A 22345-nucleotide genomic window follows, 5' to 3' on the forward strand; every position below is an offset into this window, starting at 1 on the left:
TCCTGGCCTGCATCAGGCATAGAGTGGCCAGCAGGAGGAGGGAAGTCATTCTGCCCTGTACTCAGCACTGTTTAGGCCACACCTTGAGTCCTGTATCCAGTTCTGGGCCACTCAGTTTAGGAAAGAGGTTGAGGTGCTGGAAGGTGTCCAGAGAAGGGCAACAAAGCTGGGGAGGGGTCTGGAGCACAGCCCTGTGAGGAGAGGCTGAAGGAGCTGGGGTTGCTTAGCCTGCAGAAGAGGAGGCTCAGAGGAGACCTTATTGCTCTCTACAACTACCTGAAGGGAGGTTGTAGCCAGGTGGAGGTTGGTATCTTCTCCCAGGCAACCACCAACAGGAGAAGAGGACACAGTCTCAAGCTGTGCCAGGGGAGGTTTAGGCTGGATGTTAGGAAGAAGTTCTTTCCAGCAAGAGAGATTGGCCATTGGAATGTGCTGCCTAGGGAGGTGGTGGAATCACCATCCCTGGAGGTGTTCAAGAGGAGACTGGATGGGGTGCTTAGTGCCATGGTTTAGTTGATCAGATGGTGTTGGGTGATAGGTTGGACTTGATGATCTCAAAAGTCTTTTCCAATCTGGTTAATTCTACACCTAAGGTATTGATGGTGCCATGCTGTATTCTGGGCATATCAAGATTGAGCACAGAGTAATGAGATGTGATCTGTTGGGTTAAGGCTTCATATAGTATGAAAGGGTTCCACTGTTTTGGGTTTTTGTTATTTACATTCCCAGAGAAGCTTGTGTGCCACATGGGCTTTGCAAAGATTAATGGCTAACCTGAGCTTTCTGGCAGCTTCCCCAGAACTTGAGGAGGATGTGCTGAAGTGTTGGCCTGAGGATTTTGAAGATGAGCTCAGCTCTGGGCCTGGAAGGATGTGTACAATGAGGTCCTGAAGATAGGTTTAGTGGAGCGGAGGCAGTAGTACAAGGGGCTCATAAATAGCACAGAGAGAAGAGTAGGTAGGCATCAGTGTAAATCAGTAAACTGTGCTGGGTAGTCCTGGGGTGATCTGGTCAGGACTGCAGTCATGGGGTTGTTAGAAGTCAGGAATGAAGTCAAGCAGCTGAACTGAGTGCAGAAATCTTGACTGGTGCCTGCCAGCTGGAGTGCTGAGTATGGCTGTCAGTGCTGCTGTCCACTGCTTCCATAGGCTTTAATGTCTGTCATGGTTATCACAACATCAAGGCATGGGAGTAACTGCATATGCTGTAAAACATAGGACTGAGTGCCTCCTGCTAGCCACAGAGTTCACTCTTTGTTTCCCAGATGTTTCAAGGGTAGAAAGTTTTATGGCCATGTCATCAGCTCCTTGCTCTATTTGCTGCTTCAGGAGTCTTCATGCTGGGTGCAGTCTGGGGGGGCACTGTTTGGATAAGGGATGTGGCTATGGGGTATGGCTGTGGTGGCCTCCATGAAAGGAGCAGGCAGCCAGCAAGCTCTGTGGTTTCTGTGCTGGCACATACCTTTGTTACGACTCTCTTGTGGATAGGATGTCAGAGCTGGGGATATGCTTGTCAGGAAGGGAGCTTTGAAAGGAAACTTTAACTGGAATAGAGAGATTTCCTTGGCTGGACCTCCAGCGTGTGGGGCCCTCCACTGCTGCCCACAGGGAAACAACGTAGATGGTTTCTGTCTGGTCTCTTCCCCCGCTTCCCACCCCTGCTATTTCCTGGGGTTTGAGATCTGGAAACTCCAGAAGCTTTTCTGACATCGAATCTCAATAAAGCAAGCTTGACTTTGATCATCCTTGAGAGGAAGAACAGAAGTCAGGTCTCTGCTAGTCCCATGCTATTTGTAATTAGGCAGAATCACAGCAAAATTTCCTTTGCTTCTGAGATGAGAAAATCCTTGCTTGGTTTCTCTGTTTTCTTGTTTTGGCTGAGGAAATAAACTCTCAATTCAGATGCTGTGCTCGCTCTCTCAATATACAGAGGAGATAAGAGTTGTTAAAGCTGTATTCATCAATTGCAAAAGAGAGCACGTTTTGTTTTGCTTCGTGCTATTTACAGCTGTTGTCCATTAGGAGTCCTCAAGAGCCTCATTCTCGGCTACAACAGCGCAGCCCTGTAAGCTCAGCTCAGCAACGAGCCTGCGAAACGGCACTAAATCATGGTGATGGGAGAAAGGAGAAAATGGTTGGAAATGGCAAAATGCAGCTGATGTCTTTGTGAAAGCTAGTTTTGGCTTGTGGCTATTTGAAAGCATTGCTAAGGTAGGCTATAATGCACAGCTAGCTGGAGCAGAATAGAAATGGTGTGCTCTGAGCTTTTTTGTTTTGGCTGGGAGTTCTGCAGGAGCCAAAGGAATCTTCTGCAGACCATAAGTGCCTTATGCACTTGTGTTTATGCATTGATCAAAATATACTAACCTCACAGTAAGGGAAGGTGCAAGAAAGGTGAAGGACAAATATATGGCTGTTAAGAAAGATAAGGGTTCCAGTCGCTTTACTGGACCTGATGATGATTGCTCTGTAGGAGCTCTTTGAGCTGAGAGTGCAGTTCACTCTTCTAGTGCCCACCAGCTGCTCAAGAGGAAGGCAGGGAAGTGTGGAGAATAGGAGGGGGTGTTTGTGTCCAGGTCTGAGTGCATCCCTGGAAGGTGTAAATAAATTGTACTGCAATGTACCTAGTGAGCAGAAAAATGAGGGATTATTCTTTACCTGAGTGTTTTTCAGCATAGTGTTCTGCCTCCCCGAGTCATGTTAATTGATTAATGAATTGCAAAGCATTTGGAAACTAAATTAGGGAGCTGAGTGGAGGTATAGAACTTGCTCATTCAGCATTTGTTTACCAAGGCACTCGTCTGATGCCTTTGGTAGTGTTTTCTGTCCTGTTGCCACTCCCAAGCCTGTCAGTTGGGGGGTCTCAATGCACACAAGGGAGCAGAGCCTGAGCTCTGACGTTGCAGGACAAACCCATCCTGGCATCGCCCTGATGCGCTGACAGATAATGGTTTCCACTAAAGTAAATCTGTCAGGTTGACTTGTGACAATGGCCTGAGATTGTGACTGCTCACAAAAGGATCATTTTAAGATAGATAATTGCTTTGTCCTTTCCCTTTATGTTCTGTGCCTGGCAGGTGTCTCCCTCTGCCTTCTCCCATTTCCTGGGCCCATCCGTGGAGTACGCTCAGCACAGATGGGATTCTCAAAGAATCTGCTGTCAGGTTTGGTCATTTCCAAGCACATGTACACTGAGAGCTTCTGGAGGCTTAACTAGACCAACTGCTGGTGCTTTTTCACAGGAATAGCAAATGACATACCTAAAGACAAGGAAACTTTTCCTCTTTAAGTTGCAAGTCTGCTTTGAACCAATTTCGGTAGAGCTTATCAATGAAGTGCTTGGCAAGGCTTTGATTTCACTGATTTTTGTTGGGTTTTTTTAAATGATATATTTATTTTTTCTTTTAAGAAGCAACCCCCTGAACTCTCTCCCCTACCCCAAATTCCCACATCACGTCTCACGTGCCAATAGCATTGCTTGAAACAGCTGAACTCTTCTAGTTACAAACCTGAGTGTGGCTCTGCATTGTGCAAAGAAGAAAACTCCCCCCAAAAGCAACAGCAGTCTGTCTCAGTTATTTCACAGAATCAATAAAGTTGGAAAAGACCTCAAAGATCATCAAGTCCAACCTATCACCCAAGACCTCATGACTACTAAACCATGGCACCATGTGTCACATCCAATCCTCTCTTGAACACCTCCAGGAATGGTGACTCCACCACCTCCCTGTGCAGCACATTCCAAAGGCTAACAACTCTCTCTGGGAAGAACTTTCTCCTCACCTTCAGCCTAAACTTCCCCTGGCACAGCTTGAGACTGTGTCCTCTTGTTCTGGTGCTGGTTGCCTGGGAGAAGAGACCAATCCCCACCTGGCTACAACCTCCCTACAGGTAGATGTAGAGAGCAATAAGGTCTTCTTGCTTTGTTTCACAGGCAACCGTCCCTATGTGTTCCTGATGGCTCGTGTTCACCCTGGGGAGAGCAATGCCAGCTGGGTAATGAAGGGCACCCTGGAGTTCCTGGTGAGCAGTGATCCCATTGCTGAGCTCCTGAGGAAATGTTTCATTTTCAAGATCATCCCCATGCTGAATCCTGATGGAGTCATCAATGGCAAGTGAGTTGTGACATGTACTTGTTCTGGGGCTTTGCTGGGTCTGTCTGCAGGTTTTTTTCCCTGTGCACCAGCCAGGTCTTGTGTTCGGTGGTTTGGGTGAGCAGAACTCTCTTTTCTGGTGTTTTGTTCACCCTGTTTTCAATCCTGTGTGGGAAATGTGAGCCTAAGGCCCAGGACAGTGTGCTGGCTTGCATTTGTCAGAGGCAGGTGATTTCTGTGCTGCATGTGGCCATAAGCTCTCTCAGTTGCCTGGACGGAGTATTAGTGGTGCTAGAGAAACAGGATCTCTCTTGATAAATGGTCTTATCTATTCTGCTGCAGCAGCAGGGCAGGCTTCACCTGCAAGGCAGATATGCTTGGGAATAACTGGCTTTAATTAATGCTTTGTGTAGCCTAGTGGAGGGGAAGATGAGTAAGGATCTATTCAATTTTCACTTTTTCATGGAAATATTTCCAGATAGTAAAGCTCCCTCCTTCTCCCACCTCCTTTTCAATCTTCTCTCCCACGTTTCCTAAGAGATACTGAACCTGAGCTTGGAAAATACTGACTCTCTTTTTCTGCATTCTTTGCCTTTACATCATCCCTGCCCACCCACAATAACTTGCCTGCCTTCTCACCGTACATGAGTGGAGAAAATGCAACTCTGCTCCTAATGTGTTAACATGAAATAAATATTACTGTGCAGCCAGTGAGAGAGGAGCTCCTTTTGAAGGCTTGAAGAGTGCACTATAAGGCAGGCTGGTACTGTGCTGGAAAATGTCTCTGGAAATGGTGGAGTTTGCTCACTTTGTGTGTTTGTGGAGTGACTGTAGGTTCACAGGATCACAGGATGTCAGGGGTTGGAAGAGACCCAAAGAGATCATCAAGTCCAACCCCCCTGCCAAAGCAGGACCATACAATCCAGCTCAGGTCACAAAGGAATGCATCCAGACAGGCCTTGAAAGTCTTCAGAGAAGGAGACTCCACAACCTCTCTGGGGAGCCTGTTCTAGTGGTCTGTGACCCTTAAAGAAGTTCCCCCTTGTGTTGAGGTGGAACCTCCTGTGCTGCAGCTTATATCAATTGCTCCTTGTCCTACCACAGGGAGCAAGAGAACAGAGCCTGTCCCCTGCCTCCTGACCCCCAGCCCTCAGATATTTATAAACATTTATTAAATCCCCTCTACATCTTCTCTTTTTCAGACTAGATTAATAACTGGCAGTTAATGACTGTTTCTGATGCAAGACATCATGGTCATATCCCACATGTAGCTGCCAAGTTTTCTGTTCTGATCAGAAGGTCTTGCAGGTTTGGGCAATACCTGCATCCCCTGGCTTGTTGCAATGTAACATACAACAGATCTTGAAGCTGGAAGCTGGGGTTAGACAAATACTGAAACACATAGCAGAGAGTGGAGGAAGAGTTTTCCTTAAGCTAGATTCTTCCATCTGCTTTTGTGTCAGGTTGTACAGATCGAATGCTGCAGAAGCAGAGGAACAATCCTGAACAACAAGTGAGCTGAGATGGGTTCTGAACTAATTCATTCCAGTTTGGGGTGAGGTGTTCAGCAGAGAGCAGCTTGGGCTTCTCTGCCAGTCTGCAGTCTGGACCTAAGAACAGTGATAGCTTTTGTGCTGCTACGTTCCCCAGGACTTAGGCATATCAGCAGTCTGGGAGGACCATTCAGGGCAGCTGGCTGCTTCCCCAGAGTATATGAAGCCTCTGCTGAGGCTTCCCTAAATTCTTCCCTGATCTTTCCAGACAGCAGAATTGAGAAGGAAAGGTTGTGGCTTTCCCCCAATTTCTTGTCTGTTTTGTTTTGTTTTCTTTTCTTTATTATTTTTCCCTTTCACTGCACTTAATTAAAGTTTCCAGCAGATGGAGGACCGGAGGGAATGTCTGACCTTTTCTTCTCCAGCTGTCAGGAGCAAGTATAGAAGAGGAGAAGCCCTCAGGAGGGAGGACATGGCTCTTGGTGGCACCTGCATGAAGTGCACTGCCTGAGCTCATGTCACGTGGGAAGGTGTTTTGCCTGGTGCAGACGAGCTTAAAATGCACCTAAATCCAGTGGGAGTGAAAGTTCAGTGTGCCTGGCAGATGGGACAGGAACATGGAAGCAGGGACTTGGCCATGGTTCTGTTATGGATCATGAGGCCTGGAGCAGGAGAAAACCATTTCTTTATGCTTAAATCTAAATATGTTTGTCCCATGAAGCCTCCTATGGCCCTCACATTCTTCATTTCTTCTCATGTGCTTTTTTAGTAGACTTGGATCCTTTTCCACTGCAAGAAATGCTTTGTTCTGGGCTTCAGCTTTAGTGGTGGTCTGAAGACAACCACGTACATTGGAGGAGGAAAGCATCTTTCAGGCCCTTAATGTCTATAAGTGCACATGCAGATTTATTTGGCTACTTCATGTTCCACCTTGTCCAGGTTTAAATGCTGTAGTAAACACTGCTGACTTTCAAGTTAATGTTGGGAGGGAATCTGTTTTCTGAGGGAACTGGTCTACAGCCCAATATCGACCACAGCACTCGTAAGAAGATACTTGCTAAGTATTTCTTACATCTGTAGAATCCATTTCACAACTCATTTCATGAAGCAATCTGTTTAGCCTGGGATTCACAATCCCTTTTGTGGAAGTCCCACCAGGCATCCCCCAGCAGACTGCTAGAGTGTCTGGTGCTCCCTCTGCCAGCATCCCAACTGTTCTTTTCTCATTTTATACAAGTTGCTGTGCTCTCACACCTTCCCCCCGTGAGGGCTGGACATACTGAACGCATCAAATCCACTAACCAAGCCAGCAAGTATCTTGGCTCTGTCTTCTTGACACTGAGAACACCTACATGTGGTAACCATCGATCTTATCTCTCAGTGTGAAACAAAGATTCCTTCTCTTTCAGCACCTCTGCTTTTGTCTTGCTATCTCAGTATCTATCTTTATTTAAGAAAGGGGTGGATTCTTCTTTTGTTGCTGTTGGCAGTTCTTTGACTCTCCTTCCTCTCCCTGCTCCTCAGCCCTGTGTGCTGGTGTGTGGATAACACTTCCCTGCCTGTCAGACACAAATGCCAGTGTGTGGTTACGAAGCTTTTCTTCCAGCAGCCCAGCTGTGTCCCTTCCCCTGCTGCCTCCCTCCCTGCCTCAGGCACAGCTCAGCAGAAGATGCTCATGCCAGCAGGGTACCAAACCATCACACTTTTGGAGCCTGCACACAGCAACAAAGATGATCAGGGCCTCGGTGTTTGCTTTGGCTAATGTGATCTGAAAGTTGCATGTGGAGAGTGTTCCTCTGACACAGATAGCATCGCAGTAATGCGATTACGCTCCGGCTGCGTGTGGCTGAGCTGGGAAGCAGCTCTCCACCCTCCCTTACGCTTCTGTCACTGCTTGAGAATCTGTTCCTGTCTGTCAGGCAGCAATGGAGGGACTTGCAGCCCTGTCACTGATGCAAAACAAAGGTAGTGGTGATGCCAGCGTGCATGTATGAGTGGGGTTGTCGTCACGTAACAATCTAGATCACTGCTTTGGTGTTTGTGTTGCAGCCAGTTGGACTCTCTTCAGTCCAGAGGGACTTGGTGAATGTTTGGCTTGCTGCGTGTGGCTGAGTGTTTAGCTCCTTCCTGAACAGCTCTCAGCTGGAGGGTTTATCAAATAACATTCAGTTGATCTGATAATTGCTATGTATTTTAAATGAAATCATAGACACTGCTTTTCAGGAAGCTCATCTCTCACTTCCTCTAGATGCTGGTTTTTGACCGCTACTGGTGACAGGATGCCAGACCTGTGGTCTGACCTGATAGGGTTATTTGCATATTTTAATTTCCTTGTTTTCCTGTGTCAATGACAAGGGGGGAAAAATGGTATTAATTTCCAAGACTTGTAGTGTAAGTCAGTTTGAAGTGACAGCCATAAAATTATTAGGAAGAGCCCTTGCAGCCTGACTTGATTGCACGAGTTGTTCTGTGAGAATCCAAAGTAGTAACTGTTGCTTGGTCTTATGGCTTACTACCTGCACCTATACTTCTAGCCCTTAAATCATAGTAAAATAGGAAATACTTAGAAGGAGAGGAGACCTCATTGCTCTCTACAACTCCCTGAAGGGAGGTTGCAGCCAGGTGGGGGTTGGTCTCTTCTTTCTAGTATTAGGTGATAGAGTAAGAGGAAACAGCCTGAAATTGTGCCAGGGAGTTCACATTTGGATATCAGGAAAAATTTCTTTACTGCAAGAGTGATCAGGCACTGGAATAGGCTGCCCAGGGAGATGGTGGAGTCACTGTCCCTGGAGGTGTTTGGGAAATGTGTGGACATGGCACTTTGGGATGTGATTTAATGGCCATAGTGGTCTTAGGTCGATGGTTGGACTTGGCCCTGGATGCCAGCAACATCCTGGCTTGTATCAGAAACACTGTGGCCAGCAGGAACATGGAGGTGATCATTCATCTGTATTCAGTACTGCTGAAGCCATACCTCGAGTGTTGTGTTCAGTTCTGGGCCCCTCACTACAGGAAGGACATTGAGGTGCTGGAGTGTGTCCAGAGAAGGGCCTGAAGCACCTGGGCTATGAGGAGGGGCTGAGGGAGCTGGGGATGTTCAGTCTGGAGAAGAGGAGGCTGAGGGGAGACCTCATTGCTCTATATAACTACCTGAAGGTGGGTTGGAGTGAGGAGGGGGCAGCCTCTTCTGCTTGGTGTCAAGCAACAGGAGAAGAAGAAATGGCTTCAAGCTGTGCCAGGGGAGGTTCAGGCTGGATGTTAGGAAATGTTTCTTCACTGAAAAGGTTCTCAAGCGTTGGAATGGTCTGCCCAGGGCAGTGCTGGAGTCACCATCCCTGGGGGTGTTCAAGCAGCTGTGGACCTGGTGCTTAGGTACAGGGTTTAGTGGTGACCCTGCAGTGCTGGGGTGAGGGTTGGACTGGATGAGCTCTGAAGTCTCTTCCAATCAGATAGACTCTGTGGAACTTGTGTAAAACCTAAGTATAGCAGCACAGCAAGAGGTTTTTACAAAGCAGCAGGGCACTTTGCTGTCTGCACTGTTCCACACACACTCAGCAGCTGGAGCACTGCTCTGTGTGTGCTCACACATGCCTGTGCAGCTGCATGGGAACTTGGGATGTGCTCATGGACTGTCTTCAGGTGTACCTGCTGTGTACCCTCCTGTCAGCAGCCTGCTCAAGCAGCTGTTCCCCAGCATCTGCTCAGCCCCGTGAACCATCCACACACACACCTGGCACTTCTGCTCACAGTTACAGCACAGTAGGCAGCACTTTGTGGTCTTGGCTGGACTTCTCCAGACGCTGCAGTTCTGGATAAATATTGCTATTTATTACACCTAAATGTAGGGTTATTAATTCTATCAGTACAACCTAATTTATACCACCATAAACAACAGTTATAAATGATGCCAAATGCTAACACTTGATGTTTGCCAACTGTGCCTGTTTGATGAGGGTTCCCCCCTCCCCAGTTCCCAGAAGTATTAGATTAAAAATGATTGGCCTTGCAAGACCATTGATCAAGCAAGCAGTGGAAGTTCCTGGGGAAGTGATTTTTGTTTTAAAAAACACTTCATGTGCAGACTGCTTCTGGGATGGCTTTGTAATTTGTGTTCAGAAATTCTTTTCCCACTGACAAATTCCCTGCATGGCCAATACTGCAGCTCACAGAGTTCATGTCTCACTCCTGCATTGCCACCTTCTTTCTTTCCCTTCACTTCCACTTTATTTTTCTCTCACTCTCCTCTCCCTCCTTCTGAATCAAAGAAGCTTTTCACTGAAAAAAAAAAACCACTTGATGCATTTGATTGGTTCAATTCTTTTGTAAGAGATTGAAAGTCTCTATCTCTGGAGACTTTCAAAACCTCCCTGGATATCACAGAATCATCAAGTCAACCAGGTTGGAAGAGACCTCCAAGATCATCCAGTCCAACCTATCACCCAGCCCTGTCTATGGCACTAGACCATGGCACTAAGTGCCTCATCCAGGCTTTTCCTGAAGATCTCCAGGGGTGGTGACTCCATTTCCCTGGGCAACACATTCCAATGGCAAATCTCTCTCTGTGAAGAACTTCTTCCCAATATCCAGCCTGAACCTCCCCTTGAGGCTCAACTTGAGACTGTGTCACAACTTGAGACTGTCCCCCCTCATTCTCTTTCTGGTTGCTGTTCTGTTGTGGCCTGCCCTAGGTGAATCCTGCTTTAGCAGGGGGTTAGACTCCATCTCTGGAAGTCCCTTCCAACCCCAAATGTTCTGTGATTCTATGAGATGGGGAGCTGGTGAGTCTCTTCTTGGTGAAGGAAGATGAGTTGGTTTTGGAAGCTGCATGAGTTCTTGAAAGCCATGGAGTAACCATAGTAGCAGTTATGAAGAGGAAATCCTGATTTGCATTTTGGATTGTAGCCATGGACTATTCTTTCTCTGTTCCCTCCTGCTCCTGCCCTCCCACAACATGGGCTGAGTAAGCTTTGCTGCTGCTCAAAAGTAAGGCAGGTGAGGTGATGGGTTTCTTGCCCCTCCATTGATATTCACTCCCACTTAATTCAGCCTGTTTTATTTCTGGTTCTTTCTTCACCACCTCCTCAGTCCAGTAGTGAAAAGCTTTACTCTGACAGTTTCTGAAATGGAGAGATAGAAATGTCCACTAACATCCCTCCCAGAACAGGTGCCCTCTGCATGCTCTTACCATATGCAAAGGCAAAACTGAGTGTGCTCCCACTTATTCCTGGGAACCTGGTCCTTTGTTCTATGAAGGAGGAGCAGGAGCACATTGGTCTCTTTATGCCAAACACAGTATTTTTAGACATGTGTGTTCTTTCCCCTCTTGATATTAATGCTTACTCTTTTTCATTGAGACACTGTGCTCTCCAGACAATAAGAGGCAGAACTGATCAGGGACAGGAAAAAAAGGCTAATGGCCAGTCTAAGGAATCAGTTTATGATCCAGAACTGCATCTTCAAGGATTAAATATTGAGGTGATGTCACACAAATCTGTACAACTGCAGACATCCCTCTCGTCTTGTCCTCCCCCTCTTTCTCTCTCTTTCTTCTTTGTGGTCAGAGGCTAGAGGAGGAGTTGAATTCTGAGATTGTAGCTTTCATAATTAAATTGTTGCCACACACTCTGCAAAAACACTCCAAAGGCTCTCTCTGGACCAGGTAATCTGTGATGGGTGTTTCCCTGAGGATAGTGCAGGGATGTGGGAAGGCTGGAAGAGGAGTTTATTTTTTTCCCAATTAATCATAGAGTTGCCTCTGTTGGAAGAGACTTTTAAAGACCATTGTCAGGTCAGGTCACCACTAAGCTGTGGCCCTCAGCACCACATCTACACATTTTGTTTAAATACCTCTCCACCACTTCTCTGGGCAGCCTGTTCTAGTGCTTGACAACCCTGTCAGTGAGGAAATCTTTCCTAATATTCAACCTAAGCTTCCCCTGACACAATGTGAGAACACTTTGTCTTTTCCTATCGCTTGTTACTTAGCAGAACCCTGCACCTCACTCCAGCCTCCCTTCAGGCAGGGGATAGGAAAGAAGGTCTGGTGAGGAACAGCTGAGGGGACTGGGCTTGTTCAGCCTGGAGAAAAGGAGACTGAGGGGAGACCTCATTGCTCTCTACAACTCCCCAAAAAGAGGTTGGTGCCAGGTGGGGGACAGTCTCCTCTCCCTAATAGCAAGAGATAGGACAAGAAGAAATGGCCTGAAATTGCTCCAGGGGCCATTCTTCACTGAAATGGTTCTCAAAGACTGGAACAGGCTCCTCAGTTTGGTTGAATTCCCCTCCCCAGAAGTGTTTAAAAGCAGATGTGTTGCTGAGGGACATGGTTTAGTGCCAGCACCGGTAGAGTTAAAGAATGGTTGGACACAAAGATCTTAAAGGGCTTTTCCAGCCAAAACCATTTTATGATGCTATAAAATATGAGCTGCCATCCTCCTCACCTCTCAACTCTGCAAGCCCTTCCCTGCTGTGGCCAGAAGCGGGGGCTGGCCCTGCACTGTGCTCTTCTCTGAGTACCTCAGTGCTGTGGAAGGTGCCTCAGTTTCAACCAAGGCCCTGTGTGTTGAAGTGACAGCCCATCCTTGGTTCTCCCTCTGTGATAAACATCCATCTGCAGGCAGCTGCACCCCAGGACTCTCCCTTCTGACAGAGCTTCCAATGCAGCATTGTTTATTCCTTCCTTTATCAGCCAGAGCTGCTGGGCCCCTTGAGTTATTAGCTTTACTCACTCATTGTCAGTGTTTCCTCCTTGGTAAATATACCCCTGTACATCTCTGCTCCCGAGGAATATTCCTTCTCTTCTATTTACTGCTTTTTCCCAGGCCCCCACCTCCTCATCTCTCTCTCCACCCAGTGGCCCAATAACAGCCAAGGAGATAAATAAGCTCCATAACTCTTCCCAGCCATTATTCTGTTGTTGTTGTTGCCCTGCATGGTAATATATATAATAACAAGGAAACAAATCTTATTACTCAAGTAATTACAATAAATAAAAAGCCGAGAGGGGAGCTGAAGGAAAGGTCTATCGGGGGAGTGATTGCAGCAGGGGTTTTTTTATAAATTTAATTTACTTGAGATGTTCTCTGCCACTTTGTTGCTACCCTGCTGGGTGGGGTGGGGGGGGCTGTGACTAATTAGCAGCCAGCTGTTGTTCGAACACCCTCACCTAATTTATGGTGTGGCGGAGGCTCTAAACCAGGAGCTTGGGTGCGCGCGTTGTCTGTGGAACCTCGGCATCGGCCTCGTCTCAGCGGTTGGCTTTATTGCTCGGTGCTTTTCGTTTCCCAGCAGGTGATGAGCTGAAATTTTGGTGCTTTGCTGTCATTCCTTTTCTCTTCCAGCATAGCCCACAGGCTCCCAGGATTTGGGACCGGAGAACACACTCGATCTATTGCATTGTAACTGCTTGTCTCGGTGTCCAGCTTAATAACAAACCAACTCAACTGCTAGCTCTTGACAAATTGCCCAGAGAACTGCACTGCTGTCTGTGTGCCTTGGGAGAGGACAAAACAGAGCCAGCAGTAGAAACCCTGCTATGGGCATGGTCCAGGCTTTATTAAACACTGAAGTCTGGGACCACATCCTCCTCTTTGCAGGTTTCTGCTGGAACTACCATGTTGTTGGTGCTCTCCAGTAGAGTGGAGATTACTGCGCCATCTGTCTTCTGAATGGCCACGAAGCCTAATTAGTTAATGGCCGTATTAGGGACTGGAAAGATCTAATGCATTGTCCCCTGTTTCATCAGTCTTCCAGTTGCAAAAAGCCTGTGCTGCCTTTGTAAGGCTCTTAAACAGTAAAGGTACCCCATGAGTTGAGTGCATCTCCCTCAGCTCTTTCAGACCAAATTTGTGCCGGTGATGCAAGGTCATCTGGGAACTTCACTGCAAAACCCACTCCATGTGGCCTCAGAGGTACCACTCTTTTGGACTACTAAACACTTCAGCTTTTAGCCTTGAAATTATTTCATTTCAGATAGGTAGTACATTTTCCAGTGAGCATGAATATTAGATATGAACATGGTGTTCCATAGGCTGGGAAAGGAATCGTTTTGTTCTGCAGTCGTGTCTCTTCTCCTGACTGATGATGGGTGTTCATAATCAGATGTGTGCTCTCCTTTGAAGAAGTTTTTAGGTGCCAGGAGACTGGGGTACAAAGCCAGCTTTTGGTAAAGTTAATGAGATGATTGAATTATACTATTATTCTTGTTAGCTTGATTGTGTATCATTATCCCTTTTGTTTGTTGTTATGCTTATTTGAATCCCCTTCATGCTGTATTATTCCCACAACAATTGTGCCTGTGCTAGGCTCTGTGTAGAGGCAGGCAAGGAGCAGCTGGTCCCTTGTTAGGAGCTGGTGCATTAGTGGTACAGCCTATGCATTAGGACTGGGGAGAATCAAAAGCATTCTGGGCTGCTGGCTCTCATTCAGTCTCATCCACCTTAGTCCTGGCCACACGAGGAGAGTAGGTCTTGTAGTTACAACTCTTAATTATTATGTCCTGGGATAGGGAAAGGATCCTGCTACAATCACCTGATGAAGGTTTGTGAAGGATACCTCAGTAGCATCAATGCAGGAATCAAAGAACTGTATTAAAAATCAGGAGTGTCTTCCTTCTTGGAATTTGCAGGAGGTATCTGCAAACCAGCTGGCCACAGAGATAAACCTCCACTGGGAAAGGTTATCAATTACTATTGAACTTGGATTTGACTTCTCACTTAGTTGTGGTAGGCATCCAATGCTGGCACCAGAGTTGACTGGTTTGGAGATGAGCTAATGTCATGAGTAAAGAGGCTGTTTTGGTGGCCCGTGCCAAGATCAAGCCTGCTATCCAAGTTAATGACTATTGGAAGTTACAGATTCAGAGATGGAGCTGTTATTCATGGGACTGGAAGAGAGAAGTCTACAAAATGAAATTGTAAAAACTTCACTTTTATAGATGCCATGAAGAATGTCCAATACTTTACTGCAATATCCACTCTACCTGGAAAGCTGAAATTGCCTGGGAATGAAGGTTATTGTCTCTTGTAATATACCTTCCGATATTACACAGTGTAATAAATCAGGCAGTATTTCTTTTGCCCTGAAAACTGGACATCCCTGGAGTTCCAAGTGACATTTCGTGTTTTATATGACCACTCACTCCCTTTTAAGTATTAAAACACATCAGGTCTTGTGAAATATGCACAGAAATTCTTTTTGAAAACCTATAAATAAAAACCTCCAGAGCTTCGTTATGCAAGGGCAAAATATGTTAGATCAGCTCTGTGTTTTGGCTAATGCTGGCCTTTAACATTTCTATTTATATCTGTATTCCCTCCCCTCCCTTTGGAAGCTGTTCTCAAGTGTAACAATCATAGAATCCTGGAATGGCTCAGGTTGGAAGGGACCTCACAGATCATCTACTCCAACCTCCCCACCACGGGCAGGGAGTCTCATCTAGACTCAGCTGCTCAAAGCCTCATCCAACCTGGTCTTCAACACCCCCAGGGAGGAGGTATTCTCTGGGCAACCTATTCCAGAGTCTCACCACCCTCCTACTGAAGAACTTCTTCCTCAGATCCAGTCTAAACCCCCTCTCCCTCAGCTTCAAACATTCCCCCTTGTCCCGTCTCTAAACACCCTTCTGAAAGGTTTCTCTGCAGCCTTCCTGTAGGATCCCTTCAGGTACTGGCAGGCTGCTTTAAGGTCCCCCTGGAGTCTTCTCCAGGCTGAACAACCCCAGCTCCCTCAGCCTGTCTCATAGCAGAGGTGCTCCAGCCATTGGATCATCTTTGATGGCCACCTCTGGACTCTCTCCAACAGCTCTGTGTCCTTCTTATGCTGGTGACACCAGAAATGGATGCTGTATTCCTATATATATAAGCTGGTGAAGTACTGTGATAGGAGAGGAGATATATTGCGGCCTTGTGCTGGAGGAATGGGCTGGCAGTTGAAAATGGTGTTTATAGAAATGGAATGAAGAGACTTATCCCTAAAAATAAGCTTCATTTGAAGGCTTGTGTCTTCAAAATTGCTTGTGCAAAAATGTGCCTGCAGAGGACCAGCTGAAGTTGAATTGTTCACCTGTGCTCATGGCTCTCATGATTGCACATGCAATTGGGGTAATTACATGGGCAAATTTTGCTCCAGTGAGTTCAGTAAATTGCCATCCCTAAGTTTTAAACCCGCCTAAACATCCTGCAGAAGCATCAAGAAAATGAAAACCAGAAAATTGAGTCAATGCTGGAATGACAGAGAGTGATAAATCAAGACCTCTTCTGCAACCTAAGAGGCAGCCCTGCCAGGAGTCAGGAAGGAAAAAGAGAAAAAGTGCAGCACAGTTTTAGTGCTGCAAAGCAGCCCTGAGTCTTGAAGGGGTAGAAAAACTGAAGAGCTTTTGAAGTTGTATAGCTTAGGAGGCAGGAGGGAAAGCAAAGGGTGAATCTGAGGGAAAAGGGCTGTAGTAATGGTGCACCTTGGGTGTCTGCTCACTGCAAAATTCTAGTTAGTATTTGAACACACCCTAGGCTGGTGATAGGAGAACCCATGGGGACTCTCATGGAACTGGGGACATCTTACTGCCTGGGGATGGTGATGGTTCATACTGTAAAATCAACACAAATCATGCTGGGGAGAGAACTGTGCAGGGCTCAGCAATTGTTCTTTGGCCTTTTAGAACAAACTGGCTTGTTGAATTTCACAAGTGGATTGGTCCTCCTGTAAAATGCTTCCATGTTCCATTGTATCCCTTAGGGCTTCTCCATGTGTGGGGAAGCAGGATACAGAAGTGGTAGTGAACAACGTAGGCTCAATCCCAATTCACCTTTTGGTTTGCTTTCATTTGTCTGTCACAAATGACAGGGACTTCAGGACTAATATTTTTAGGAGTTGGAGAAGGGCTGCTATATTCCACTGTGAATACATTAGAGCATGGAAGCAGGAGAAAAGGATTTATTGCTGAATATGCACACATAATCCAATCACAGCAGTATCTTCATAGAAGGCTGCTTTAAATGATCTTTTTTTTTAGGGCTTTTATTTTTTTAATCTCTTTTTGTCCTCAGGTTGGTGAGGTGGATTTTTTTGGTTGTTTTTTTTTTGAAGTGTTTGTGTGTGTGTGGTGTTGCTTCAGTTTGTTTGTAAAGTTACAAGGTAATATCACAGAATGTTTAGGGGATTGGAAGGGGATCTGCAGAGATCACCTAAAGCAGGTCACACAGGAATGCATCCAGGTGGGTTTGGAAAGTCTCCAAAGAAAGAGATTTCACCACCTCTCTGTTGTTCCAGTGCTCTGTCACCCTCACCTTTTAAGGGAGAGGGAAGTTTCAGTTCTCCCAGGGACACCTAAAGCCAGACTTTGTTTCCCCATTCTAGCTCTGCTTCATGGTGTCTTCTACTAGCAGCACCAGTGGCGATGTTAATGGAAACCTATTTCTTGAGGACTGTTTCCTCTGTTCATTGTCTGTTAGGTAACAGAAGATCATTAACACAGAAACAAAAGTCAAGGATTAGAAAAGTGATGATTTTTCTGTCTTCCCCCCAACATTTATGACACATAAGAGGATGTAAAGTGCAGAGCAGCTGAACACTCATAAACTATTTTAATACCACTTAGAAATAAGAAGAAGCAGGGGAAGAGGCTTATGTAGCAATGTAGTTTATTGCACTAATCAGTCACTTCTGCAGAGCACTATCATGGTTTTAAATCCTTGCTTCAGTGATGTTAAAAAAAAATTGGTGGTCTCTTATCCAAGCCTCCAGTAGATCTTGGTCTGTAGCTTAGAAATGTACAGTACTGTCTGAGCCAGCAATGAATTCTGCACTTGGATGTAGTGTTAGGCAAAGCAGGTCTGGCTTACACCTGTGATAGCAGAGCAGAACCACAAGACAGAAGGAGCTGTGGTAGATTAAGACTAAGCTGTGTTTCACTTGGCTATTTTTAGGGGAAATGAAGAACATCTTTGGGGTTAGGCTGGAAAGGCAGCTGACCCTTTGTTGGTTGGATGATCTGCCTGGAATAGCAAACACTTCTGTTGATGTCTCTGTCTAGTGTCTATGAACACATGTAAACACTGTATGTGAAAATCCCAAGAGTAAAGGCAGTGGGAGAACAGTTGTTCCTTGCCTCCAGAACATGCACATTACATAAAGAGTTTGATAGACTCATAGAATGGTTTGGATTAGAAGGGACCTCCAAAGGTCATCTAGTCCAAACCCCCTGCATTCAGCAGAGACATCCTCCACTTAATTGCTTGGAGCCTGACCTTGAATATCTCCAAGGGTGAGGCCTCAACCACCTTCCTGGGTGACCTGTTGCAGTGTTCCACCACCCCCATGGTGCAGAACTTGTTGCTGACATCCTGTCTAATTTCCTTCTCTCATTACAAACTATTGCCCCTAATCCTATCACTCCAGGCCTTTGTAAACAGTCCCTCTCCATTCCCCTGGAATAACTTCACATTCCCCTGGAATAACTTCACATTCCCCTGGAATAACTTCACATTCCCCTGGAATAACTTCACATTCCCCTGGAATAACTTCATACTTGAGGAGTAAGTTGCCTGGTCTTGTGCAGCAGATGCTAGTTTCCAAGAGAAGAGGTAGGTACTTTAAGTCACAGTAATTTCTGTCTCTTTCCCTGACATGCAGGTGAGGGCACCCTTGAACTGTGCAACTTCTCTATCTCTCTTTAGACAGGTTTAAATGATCTATAATGCCATCCAGCACACAGTCTGCTCAAAATCAAATAGTGGCCATTTCAATGGCTTTGAGCTTTCAGATTCATAACAGTAATACAGCTGGGAATGTAAATAAAAAGGAGAGAATATGAAGAGAAAGCCTCAGTCGCTGTAAACAGCAGAAATAATCCAAGTCAAGTGTATCTTTCCATTACAGAGTTTCTCATCAAAACAAAAGCCCTGCTCAGGGCTGTTAGTTATAATGAACTTTGCTAGTGTTCAGACCTCTCCCTTCCTTAACTGGTGCCAGTTCTTGTTGTGTGTGCTGAGGACAGCAGTTTGTCTGTTTTCTCCCCGAAGGTTTCAAAGTGCCATAACAGACCATTTACTTGACTCTCAGGCATTGCTCACTGTACCATCTTTGAGCTAGGACAAAGCAGTTTTTTCATAAGCTCTGAGCCTGTTGCCTCTGCATGCTGGGAGGTGCTGGTTTTAAGCCACTGGACAGAAGTCCAGAAAGGCTGCAGAGGGACTTTTCATGAGGGCGTCTAGCCACAGGACAAGGGTGGATGGTTTGAAGCCAAGGGAGAGCAGGGTTTGGATCTGAGGAAGTTCTTCAGAAGGAGGGTGGTGAGTCTCTGGAATAGGCTGCCCAGGGAGGTTGTGGTATACCTCCTCCCTGGGGGTGTTGAAAGCCAGGTTGGATGAGGTCTTGAGCAGCTGAGTCTAGTTGAGAGATGTCCCTGCCCATGGTGGGGAGGTGGGAGAAGATGATCCCTGAGGTCCCTTCTAACCTAAGCTGATCTATGAAAAGTTGTGGAAATTTAGGATTGCAGCAGATGTGTTAAATCACAGGGTGACTTGAAAACAAATCAACCAAGCTATCTCACCCCTTCTCTTTTGTGTTTTTCCTGAAGCATTTTATTAATCTTTGTGAAACAGAAGTGGCAGCTCTCAAACCGTTGTTTGCCTCTCACAGGCTCAGATGGGAGTACTGGTCCCTCAAGAGCATGCATCTACCAGGCACCAATTCTCCACAGCCTAGCTCTAAGTTGGACATGTTAGGTGATCATGAAGCAGCTTGGCAATGCTTGAGGGTGGTGCAGAGGCACCTGGAGTTTTCAGACTTCCCTTTCCTCTTGTGCTGCAGTTTCCAGCTGTGGGGTGCTTAGGTTGGAGTTTTTCCTGTGGCACACCAAGGTCAGGACTGTGACTGGAAATCTCAAAGGTTCCAATGGATAGGGGATGTAGGACAAGTGGGAGTGTTTTGAGGCTTGAGATGGGTTGGGAATTGGACTGGATATTATAGGAAGGCTCTTTGCAGTGAGGGTGGTGGGACACTGAAGCAGATTGCCCAGCAAGGTTGTGGGTTGTCCCTTCCCTGGAGGTGTTCAGGGTTGGGTTGACGGGGCCTTGGGTCACCTGGTTTTGTGTGGGTGTCCCTGCCTATGGCAGGGGGCTCAGAACTGGATGATCTTTGGGGTCCCTTCCAGCCCAAACTATTCTATGAATCTATGACTCTGTCATTGCTAATTCTTGTTTAAACTAGATGTGAGCCTAAATAAGGAGCTTGCTTTGAGGTTTGCCAGAAACTCTGTGGTCCAAATGGTCCAGCATTCTCTGTGTGTAAATGCAGATACAATCATGGTAATAGAAGCCAGATTTGATCCAGATTGTCAGGAGTGAAAGGACGCAGTTGTACTCAAAAAAGACATCTGCATTTGCATGGACAATTACTTGAGTTGGGGTTTAGACTCTTAACTGGCCATTTCTGCTCTCATTTTGGATTATTACACTCATCCTACAGGAATGGATTTGTGCAAATCAGCAGCATAAATATGCATATGTTTTGTTCTGTGCTATTCTGAAAACATGCTGCCTTACATGGACATAAACTTGGATTGATTTATCTCTTTTCTTCTCCCCTCTCCCCCCCTCCCTTGAAATTTGGATTCTAATCTGAGGAATGAGAACTGTGGTGGTTGAACAGCATTTCTTCAGCAGCATGTTTTCCTTTTCCAAATGGTTAACTCTCATAATTGTTTCTGTAATGTAAGCTAGTATTTCTAGCTAACAGTTATTTAAGGCACTGTCACGGCAAGCTGTAATTCAACCCTGTTGCCTAGTGGTCCAAATAATGACCAAGGCTTGCCCCTAGCTGAATTATTGTTCTTTTGCTTCTTATTTCCCCCTCATACACATAAACAAGTCTGTCTTCATGCCAGACTGAAATACAAAGGAAAGCAGAAGTGATGTTGTTGATTCAGAGCTCCATCCCGGCAGCCTCAGGGAGAAAAGTGCTTGCAGGGGAGTGAAGGCCTTTGAAAGGCTTCACAGTGACTTGCCCATAGGCTTCTTGGAGGCTCTTACTCTGTTGCATCTTTAATATGTCTCTACAGGACACAGTCTCGAGCTGTGCCAGGGGAAGATTAGGCTTGAGGTGAGGAGAAAGTTCTTCACAGAAAGAGCTGTTGGTCATTGGAATGTGCTGCCCAGGGAGGTGGTGGAGTCACTGTCCCTGAAGGTGTTCAAGAGGGGATTGGATTTGGCACTTGAAGCCATGGTTTTAGTTAGTGATCAGGTGTTGCGTGATGGGTTGGACTTGATGATCTCTGAGGTCTTTTCCAACCTAATTGATTCTATGATTCACCTCCAGGGACAGTGACTCCACCACCTCCCTGGGCAGCACATTCCAATGGCCAATCTCTCTTTCTGGGAAGAACTTTCTCCTCACCTTGAGCCTAAACCTCCCCTGGCACAGCTTGAGACTGTGTCCTCTTCTTCTGGTGCTGGTTGCCTGGGAGAAGAGGCCAACCCCCACCTGGCTACAACCTCCCTTCAGTAGAGAGCAAATTCTTGGAATGTAACACTGATGATCTTTGAGGTCTTTTCCAACCTTGTTGATTCTATGCCTCACACTGGGGAAGTCTGAAAGTCACTCCAAACAATAAAGAAGTTTCTCTAACCTGGGAGATGCCAGCAAGTGCAAAATGTGTCTCTGAAAAGGATCATATCAGTGTGGGCCAGGAATGATGGTGGGAACCTTTGTAAATTGCCCAAAGAACATGAGAGGCAGGGTTATAACTTTCTAAATGGTGATTCATAGGCACACAAGGTGGCTAGTATGACAGTTTGCCTCTTTAGATGTTGGAGCTATGCTCAGCCATGGGTTCTTCAAGGACATTGATCAAAATGAGTCTTCTCTGTGCTTCTCTGAGAGCTATGGATGCCCAGGTGGTGCTGGGGTTGCTCTGCAGACACAGGACTCTGAGCAAGGCTGAATATTTGTAAGAGTAAGTGGTTGCATGAATGCTTTGGAGACTGGAAAAGCAGATGGAGAGCCATAGCCTTGGCTGTTTCACACTGGAGGAGAGAAGGTAATTCAGGAAGCAAAGAAAGAGGCATGAGTGCTACCGGCTGCTTCTGTCTGTATTCAGCCTAAACACACTGAAGTAATAAATTAATCAGAGGCAGCACTGTGGTCAGGCTGCATTCCTGCAGGCTAATGGCAAAAGAGCCTGGATGGATCGTGGTTTGATTGCCATCTGTGCTAACACCTGGGAGACAGTACAGAGGCTTGTGGATTTATGGTGGTGTAAGCAGAGCAGAGCTGATGTCCAAGCAGTGGCTCCAGCCTCCTCTTGTTTGAGTTTTCAGGTGTCACCTGGGAACTGACTTGCTGAAATGTTGCATTAGGGAGTGATTTCTGATTACTTTAGGTGGCTCAATCCAGGGCCTGCTGGATAATCTCAAGAGGCTTGCCTTGAAGCCTTAGCTCCATTTTGTAACCTTGAGAGGGCTGAAGAGATGAGATATGTCTGCATTAGGCAGCCAGGTTCAGGAGCTTATCTGCATTGCTTTAAGCTTGTTAGCTTCACATCAGCCCATTAGAGAACCACTTTCCCAGACTGGGAAGGAGGGGAGACTCTTAATTCTCTGATACCTGGTGCTCATAGGCTGCCTTTTCTTTTTCCACTTCAAAATGCCACTTTGGATTCCTGATGGAATTAGAGATTTTGATCTTCCTTCTCTCTGCTCGACCTCTGACTTTGCTCTGGTTTTCTTCTACACTGAATGAAGACTTAATTTCTCACATGTGAGAT

The 22345-nt window shown here is 46.2% G+C and overlaps 1 protein-coding gene across 1 annotated transcript in view; it reads left to right on the top strand.

Annotated features, from left to right (window-relative positions):
• AGBL1 (AGBL carboxypeptidase 1) overlaps positions 1 to 22345 on the top strand; it is a 325674-nt gene that overhangs the window by 120321 nt on the left and 183008 nt on the right. Inside the window, exon 18 of the mRNA XM_054169235.1 lies at positions 3934 to 4114. Coding sequence (XP_054025210.1) covers positions 3934 to 4114 — 181 coding nt within the window. The remainder of the gene's footprint in view (positions 1 to 3933; positions 4115 to 22345) is intronic.

The sequence above is a fragment of the Dryobates pubescens genome, chromosome 17, assembly GCF_014839835.1.
Source record: "Dryobates pubescens isolate bDryPub1 chromosome 17, bDryPub1.pri, whole genome shotgun sequence".
In the NCBI taxonomy this organism is placed as follows: domain Eukaryota; kingdom Metazoa; phylum Chordata; class Aves; order Piciformes; family Picidae; genus Dryobates; species Dryobates pubescens.